Below are 9,501 nucleotides of genomic sequence, written 5' to 3'. Positions count from 1 at the left end.
CTAGAGTTAGAGGGTCAAATAAAGGTGGAACAGATGTGTTTTTAAATTATTAATAATCAGGGTATTGAGGTGGTGGAAGTATTCTTTTCAATGTAATGTGAAAGAGGGTTCCAGCATCATATACTGGATAGTTACTTGAATATTTTTAAAAGGTATAGCACAGAGATGAGATTGTCTTTTCTAGACTAATCACTGCTATATCTTTTATATAGGCTACCGTATGAAATGTAGATGAAAGACAGGTCAGATATTCTTTATTTTCTCTCTCTCCTCAGAAAGATGGCGCTGAAACTATTGGACCCAAACTCCACTGTATCATCTCCGTTCTTCTCCCCTGTGGAGAACGGCCACAACGTTTCAGTGAACCATACCTCCTCTCGTCCATATCCTTATCCAGACGTCACCTACGTGGACTTCTATCTGCATGAGCCCTTGGTGTCCGCTATCTTCATTGTATCCTACCTCCTCATCTTTATTGTGTGCATGGTGGGAAATGGAGTGGTGTGCTTCATTGTACTAAGGAGCAAGAACATGCGTACGGTCACCAATCTCTTCATTCTCAACCTGGCCATCAGTGACCTGTTGGTTGGCATCTTCTGCATGCCTACAACATTGGTGGACAACATCATCACAGGTAAAGGCATTCTTGTTATTGTGATTAAATGTTTCCTGTGTTTTTCAGACAAACCTAAACTATATTAGGTCAAACATAAAAAAATGATAATTGTTGTTAAATATGTGTAATTTATAATTACAATAATTATTATTTTGCATGTATTTTACTATTTATATACAGTATAATTTTCTTCCTTCTGCACTACTATGACCACCTACTAGGTGGTTACTTACCTAAAATTCCAATACAATTGCTTTGAAATTGTACTATTATAGATCGTATTTAAATGTGTATTATATACTTCTTTATATAGATACTGTAAGTATTCATTAACTGAAACATTTATGGCTCATTTGTTTCGAATCAGTGGTTTGGAGCTTGTTTCAAACATTCCACTCATTCTCTCCACTGCATTTTCACTGTTTTAACCAGCAGGTTCCGTCAGCCTGTGGTGTTTCAAGTGCTTTAAACCATTCTGCAAAGCAAATGGTTCAATTCATTCAGAGTTTCAAAGAGCTTTGTTTCTCCCATCACTATTCACACACTGGGATATTATACTACACTCTTAACAAGCAGCCATCCACAATCCCCAGTCTACAGCACAGCATCACACATTGAACTGTTGATGTCTGCATAACAAGTCCTATTTCATTCTCTACCCAAGCTAATCTCACACACTCGCCTCTAAACAAACAATCATGCCAACATTTGTGTTTGTTTAATATCCCATTATTGTCATCTTCATCCATCGCTGGTCTAATAAAAAATGCCAAATGGCAGGCTATGACTTTGATGGCCACACTGCAATTTCTCAATAAAGATATCAACAAAGACAAACCAAGCCAAAGTCAAACTGCATCATCCCCAGGGTTGCCACTAGCCCAAAGGCCAATAAAAAAGCTCAAAACTAGCCCAATAACCTTAGTCCAAATATTACAACGCCCATACCTAAAATTAAAAATCACTTTAGTAAGCTATTTTTTTTTTTTGAAAGGTTCCATACAAGTGCCACTCCCGCACAGTTTTATCATGGGTAAAATTAAAATATTTCAATACAATCATTTCAGTCTAATATAATTTATGCAATATATGAAACATTTGGCTCACAGGGGAAAAAATCAACCTGCGGCAACAGTTTAAATGTAACCCAATTCCACAGGAAAAGCATGGACTTAGCAACCACGTTCTGACATAAACCATAGGGAATATAGATCAACTTGGAGAAGAGAGCTTTCATTCTGAGTATTAAATGCACTAAACTTTTATAAGAGGGTGAATACAACACATTCCCATGATGCTTTGCAATGGGAACAGCCAATCAGATTTATTTCCTAAGGCAACTTATGTCAAGCCTATTTGTAAAGTGCATGATTCCAAACTAGCTTAGGTGGGAAATTATGCCTAACACCCACTAGTTTCCATCAGCAATATATGTGTTGATGTGTGCAGTATAGTGCAGAGTCCTGCATGGGTCCTGTTTAGTAAACCCACCCCACACACGCAGTACTTATCAGAACACCCAAGCCGTTATCCGACAGCAGCACTAATTTAATTCTGTACCCAAGCCGACCGGTTTGACATAAACACTGTGACCCGAACAGCACCCACATTAAATCTACTGCATCCCTTGATCAGGTAGACAAAAATTATTAGTTTCTCTTGTAACACAAGCAATCAAACCAATATTTGGCATTAGGAGTCGATGCATTTAAGAACAACAGACACGTAGCCCAACATGGTAATAATTAACAGAAAAAAAGAGAATGTGCATTCATTGTGCAAGCAATACAAAACTTTTGCCTACATCACATGAAAAATCCACCCATACAGGCTATTTTTGAACAAATGTGCATAAATCATACCACAGGCTATATAGACGCCTTGAAGCCATGAGCCTTTTCAACAGATTTACTCTGCATTTAAATGCCGTTGCCTTGTATCTGCGGTGCATACAGTCAGTGGCCGCTGGTCCTCTTAGCAGCATGAAAACTAAAACATTTATACAAATTGTGAATAGATTATATACAGAAAGCAAGCAAAGAGTGCTTCCTTTTTATAATCAAGCTGTCAATCATTTCCGTTGCAGTGTGATTGGCTACAATGCTCAATATTGCAAATCATATTGTAAATAGAAACCTTTGACAGTCTTCAGATTACAGAGCATAAAAACAAATAAACACGGGACTGTTTGAATGCAGCTGCCTATCAGCGGGTACCGAGTTGAGTCGAAATACAGTAGTCTTGGCTATTGGACCCATAGTCCGCACGTGCCTGTTGATTCCCGATATTATTCCATCCTTTACATCAAATATTAGCAGTTCACCCATCGGGTATACCTGCCCGCATCCTCTGCAGTCATGACATAAAAAGTATTAACTTTCCATTGAAGGAGAACAAATATGGTAACACCAGGCAGTCTAAAATTGCTACATTTGAGAAATTGTTTATATGAGTAAGGTAGTCTTGTCTTGTTTAGTATGTTTTTGTGGATAGGTGCTTACGAAAGGCAATTTTATCTGTATTTCAAGAGGATGAATGTTCAGGCATTACAGAACTAATCATAGAAGAAAGTGTAGGCAATTTGTAGGCAATCAAGTGAATGTCACTGAACAAGCTCATCCTGAACACCTTGAAATTGGCCCATTCCTCTCCATCACAGTGATGGCTGTTAAATTATGCTGTATACTGCAAAGACAGTACCATAAAAGACTTTGCAAAGCAGTTTGATGTTGTTAATTTTAAAAGAATGAGAAAACACCTAAGTGATGTTGAGCCTTTGATGTTTTCTGCACAGTAGAAAGAATGCTGATTTAAATTTCATCAACACTAATAATTTAATAACATTTAATAAATCAAACTTTAGCAGATTTTTTATACTGTACATTTTTTGTGATGCCTAAATTCACTTGTAGCGATGAAAACTTTTGATTTTTTTGGTACACATTTCTGAAACTGATCACAAACATATCCGTGACAAAAGGATTGGTGAGAAGATTATAACAGAAACATCATGCTACACACTCCTTCCCAGCATTTGATACAGAGAATGAACTACATCCTGTCAGACCCCATTGGATGATTCAACAGTTATGTGACTGCATTGAATATAAGTGTATAGACTCAAAGCGTTTTCTCCTGCTTATGGCTGAAAAAAAAGTGCATGACATTTACATTATGGCATTTAGCAGATGCTCTTTTTACAGAGCGTGCAAAAAGGCTTTAGCATCACGAGTCTGTTGTGATTAGCAGATTGCAAAGAAGTGCTAAATACAGTACAGATTTTTCCACAAAGAGTGGAACAGAGAGAATTAATTCATCATCTGAGCATTATCAGTGTCTGAATGATGAGCCATGAGAACTGAAAACATTTGCAACATTGATAAGACAGCAGATATAAATGTATGTATCAAAACCTAAACACTGTGGAAAAAAGAAACATGCAATATGAACTGCATAGAACCAGAAATGTAATGTATTCACCAAGTGAAAAATGTAGACCACAAGGCTTCAAATGCTATGAGTTCAAACTATGAGTTCAAAGCACAAATTATTCAGAGCTGCACGTCCTCCAGACTTTTTAGCTGTGCTCTGAGATAGCATGACTTGTCTCTATAAGATCTCCTACGACATGGTAGACCCCTTGAAATGTCAGAATTACAAGCATCAGGCATAGAACAACACTTCAAATATAATGAAAGGTGTAGATACGAATGGCCACAAACAATTAAAATTGGGTGCACAGATTTTCATATAATGACTGATGACAGATAAAAGGCTGTTTTGTCTAAATAATAATAATAAAAACGCCAACTACTAAAAATGCATTTGTTCTAAATGCTACAAGTGAATTTATCCTTCACATTATAATATGAAATGTTGATTTTTTTTTTTTTGAGATACTGCAAACAGACACTGAAATGAACAACACATGCATACTAATAATCACTCATTTGGGAGCTCTTGTGAGTGTCCTTAGTGACAGCACCTGTAAATACCAGCATCTGTCACCAGACCTACGGCCAACTAGCATCCAAATATTTTCTTACGGTTCCAAGCACACGCTTCCTATCCTGGGTACATTTATCTGTCACATAGCAACACAACCCGAGGAACTTTCTATGTGATACCTGATGACAGCTGCTCATTTCTGAGCTACCAAACAGCTGAGGAGCCGAATCTCATTAAAACACTGAACTCCCTCAGCTCTGTCCCCACCAACAGGACTGCAGCAGTTGAGCTGCCTAAAGAAGTTTTAGGTCAAGATGACATAAATCTTGATGTACAACCAACGTTTCACCCTCACCAGAGGTGCTTTTCCACCTAAGGCCTCGCATGTAACACCTCTATGTAACTGGCTCCACACCTCACACTTTCAAAGCCGAGGCAAAGCAAGAATAAGTGTTGACATATGGCAGGGAGATTTTCCTGTTTTGTGTGAACGTCACCTGACAACAACAGATGAGTTGAATGTGTTCTCAGCTGTGTACTATGCTGCATCCCAGCAGCACATAAAAACATCAACAAGGGTCAGAGCCTCAGTGCCTCAACTTTGTTATTTGATTTGCTGGAAAATGCAATGCACCAAACACTCCAAGGCATTCCAAGAACCTCAGTGACAATACCATTGTGTGCAGTTCAACATGAGCAGACCATGACAGCAGCCTTACGGCACTATTCAGAGAAATAAAGAAAAAAGCCTGACCCTTATTTGCAGTAAATGTAAGTTTAATAAGTCCACGTTTGAGATCTTTGGATTTGTGTCCTCAGCAAATAGCATACAGTATCTGCTGACTTCAGGAATGTGACTAGAGTGCAACACATCATTGCTCTAACCATTGCCAGTAAAATGCTAGTCTTACAGACATAACGAATGCTGTTTTGACCACTAACTGTTCTTGATATGATTTGATGGTTTTAGCATTTAATGATATAAATCCATGTAAATTTCAGTCTTACTGTATATGACTGTCCGGCCGATTGTGTGCTTGAGTACAGCAGTGGGTGCACATGCAATTAGGGAATAGGCATCTTGTGAGTTTTTAGAAAGTAAAATTAAAAAATACTGAGAACAGCCTTCTTGATCTTACAGTTCATAATGCAAAATAACAAAATCAGCTGTGTAAAACATTGTATGTTTTTTTCACAGTTATTATTACTACAAAGGGTCCCACTTTAGTTTGAGGACCAATTCTCACTATTAACTAACTATTAACTACGACTTCTGCCGTAATAAACTCCTAATTTGCTGCTTATTGATAGTTAGTAAGGTAGTTGTTAAGTTTAGGTATAGGGTAAGATCTAAAATATGGTCATGCAGAATACGATATTAATATTTGCTTTATAAATACCAATAAACAGCCAATATGCTAGTAATATGCATGCTATTAAGCAACTAGTTAAAAAGTGAGAATTGGTCCCTAAACTAAAGTGTTACCCTAGTTTTACCAGCTTTCTTTTGTTTTTCATCTTTAAAAACTGTATATTGACATTCAATAAGACTGTGCAACACTGTGCACATTGCAAATTAACATATTATAATTCAATTATGTAGATTAATTTGATCTAAAATTACAATTTTTATTTAAATGGATTCTATATCAACAATGTGTTTATTAGATTTATTATACATTTAATATTCATAATAATATACATATTAATATACATAATAAATAGATTTATTATGCAATTCGTTTGCAGCCAATGCCAGCAGAGCTCTTATTGATGGTGGAAAATTATACTCGCAGACAGAGCGTGAAGGTTGCTATTGTGTGGAGATGTGAAAACACTTTCACCTCTACATCTATGGAAATCCATTTATACTTGTAACAAGTCATTAACCCATCAAACACATCTGAACAATCAGTTGCAAACAGGTTTCAGGCCATCTGCTTGAACTGAGTGTTTTCGTTGTTAAATACAGAAAAGGGTCAGACAATCCACGTGACATTGTCTATCACGCCAGCCTATTTCTACACCCTCAGCCTTCTGTGAATTGAACAACATACTAACAGCCTTGACTCTTGAATAAATCAGAGTCTAAACAGTCCAGTTTCTTCAAAAGTGTTTTCTCCAAGGTTTTGATGAAACACCATCTGGTGAGATCTCTCAGGTCTTCCAACCAGAGATTATTAGTTGTCCCAAAGCTTTGGAATAGTCTTCATGCTTTTACATTACATCTTAAGAACAAATCACTTCTCCTTAGCTTATAATCAATAGTGCATTTGCTGAGTTATATTCCTGTTATGTAGTGTGTTTATATGTTTATCTTCTTATCTTGCTCTAGTTTTATTTTATGTATGGCCTCATATTTGCCATCCTATTTGCAATCATTGTTCTGAACCTGAGACCTGTTGTTGTTGTTGTGTGCTCTAAACTGACCTTCACCTTTTCGCTCATTCACATGAGCTCATATAGCTTGATGACTGACATTAAGTGCCATGAACAGATCTTCTGCAGGCTCATGAGTCACATCAGACTATTGAAAAGTCAAAGACCAAGACAGACGAAATATCTTGTTTTATTTTCTTAGCTTAATTATGAGTTGAGGCTGTCCTGGCCTTCAAGGTCACAAGTCATAGCAGATGAGGACACAAGGACAGATACACATTTGCAAGATCCCCCATGCAATCTAGAAAACTGCAGCATACACTGTATCATGAAACAAACACAAAGATACAAAGTAAATGGATTTATGCTCTCAAAGGAATGGCCTTCACCCTCAGTTCAGCTCTACTGTATGTAATTTTGATGATCAAAGATTTAAGGGATAAAATGATTTACTGCAGGGGTTGGTGTGACGGCTCAACTGCAAAATAAATTGCTGTGGTTGGTCAGCATGTATGTATGTATGTATGTATGTTCAATAATATGGAAATAAAACAAACTAATAATAAATAAATAATTGGCACATCAAGTAATTTATTAAATATTAACTCTGACAGAGTAGCCTACTTAGACGCTTTTTGACAGTAAACGGTTCAGTAAGTTTGCACTAGCTTGGATTTCACCACTGCAAGATGACAGGATTCTAGCTGCAGGCGCATAGATCTTCTGAAGTTCATGCAGACTTCAGACAAAGCACTTCACGGAGCTGAAACAGTACAAACAGCAGCTGTGCATCTTTCTAAGAGAACATTGTGCAATGCTACAAAGATCCCCCGCTGAGTTAGTGTTACACAACAAACATCTCAACCTTCCTCACAGTAAAAGTCTGATGTGTCTAATACAGACCTACAACAGACTTACAAAAAATGAAACTGTAGACTGAATGCCACCAAAATTCATCTCAGACTCTGAAAGTTGGCTGCAAAGTATTTTACAGACAGACAAAGTTTACCCATTACTCCTTATTCCCCCTCATCAAAATCCTTAACCACATGAACTTTGTAACAAAATCCTTTGTAACAATCTGTTGCAGTACAACCAAGACAACTGATTCAGAAAAATAAACATCCTCCATTGTGTCTGACTACCAACAAAAGTATTTTTTTCACAAAGCCTTTTGTTCCCAATAGTACTTGTTGGATGTTTATTTATAAATGTTAACATTATGATAATCTCTTTTAGACCTTCAATGTGACATTAAACTTGACATTAGACTACGTAGATTACTGAATAATTGACGTTATATAATTTTTATTCGTGTTGTGGAGCAGAGCGACACAGTAAAGAGCATACAACTCAAATGCATTATAGATTTGCATCTTTTATTACAATTGAACAACACACGAACAAGAGTGGTAATATTAACACCAACAGCACAATTGCAAAAAGTTCATATTTTTTGATACTGTATTATCAGACTGTTTTTGCTCTGCCAACGTAATCTGTTCCAAATGAAGCCACAGCAGAATCAAGTGTTTCTGACTGAATCAAGGCTGCGTTCCAATCTACCCTAACTGGCCTGTAACGTGAACATGCCAGCATGACATAATAATAGCTGTGGGATGTTTCCTTCAGTGACTGTGATCCTTATAAGAATCAGAAGTGACACATGTTCCTATGTCCGTTATGATTAAGATGGAGAAAACCTTCCTTCTAAGCTTTTGCTCTTATTCCTAGAACACCAAAATGTTCATTCTATGTATTTATATATATATAGGAGTGGATGTACAGCCATGTTTAGTATATTTGCAGTTAGATTCATATATTTAAGCCAGGCTGGATCTGGATTGTTTTCAGTTCTCTGTATAATGGCGCTTTTCCACTGCGTGGTACGACTCGGCTCGTGTCTTGTCTGACTACTTGTGATCAGATTACAGAAACTGCATCTTACTACCAGGTGGAAACTGGGCCAACGTTTAGAGAACATAACTAAAGCCTAGTGGCTACTAGAAAAAGGAACAAACTCTTTAATGGGGCCATCAAAAATGGTGCATATAAGGGTCACTTATGGCGACTCGGCACGGCTCGGTTCGGTTTGCGTTTCCACTGCAGTTCAGTACCGCTTTAGAGTGGGCGGGATTATTCACATGTCGTTATAGATGCGCCGCCTCTACTACCACGACTCCTAAAAAAAATGTTTTCATTCCGCGTAGCCCCATCAAGCTCTCGCTGGATCTGCTCCTCTGCTATCAACGAGAGGAACGTCTGTTCTTCCGCAACAGACAACAAAACTTTTTGGTTGTTAAAAAAAAGGTGCGCTTGTTCAAAACAGTTGTGTTACGATCCTTCGCTGGCTGTGCTGATTTAAATCTAGTGGGTCTTTTGTGTTTGTATCGCAAGTTCAGTGACGCAGGTAGTGACGATTCTCTCCAGCCAATCCGGCCGATCAGCAGAGTTTACACATCATGTTTTGGTAACGGTACGGTTCACTTGGAACCCCAACCGAGGTGGTACTAAAAAAAGTACCAGGTACCAGGTACTGTACCCAGTGGAAAACCCCC

General features: G+C 37.6%; 1 protein-coding gene across 1 annotated transcript in view; it reads left to right on the top strand.

The window, feature by feature from the left end:
* LOC107691049 (neuropeptide FF receptor 2) overlaps positions 1-9,501 on the top strand; it is a 22,676-nt gene that overhangs the window by 5,276 nt on the left and 7,899 nt on the right. The window contains exon 2 of the mRNA XM_016489524.1: positions 276-634. Within this exon, the coding sequence (XP_016345010.1) occupies positions 280-634 (355 nt within the window). The 5' untranslated portion in view covers positions 276-279. The remainder of the gene's footprint in view (positions 1-275; positions 635-9,501) is intronic.

Source organism: Sinocyclocheilus anshuiensis, unplaced genomic scaffold (assembly GCF_001515605.1).
Source record: "Sinocyclocheilus anshuiensis isolate Anshui unplaced genomic scaffold, SAMN03320099.WGS_v1.1 scaffold386, whole genome shotgun sequence".
Taxonomy (NCBI): domain Eukaryota; kingdom Metazoa; phylum Chordata; class Actinopteri; order Cypriniformes; family Cyprinidae; genus Sinocyclocheilus; species Sinocyclocheilus anshuiensis.
The sequence above is the reverse complement of the archived record's forward strand: the minus strand, read 5'-3'. Positions and strand labels throughout refer to the sequence as shown.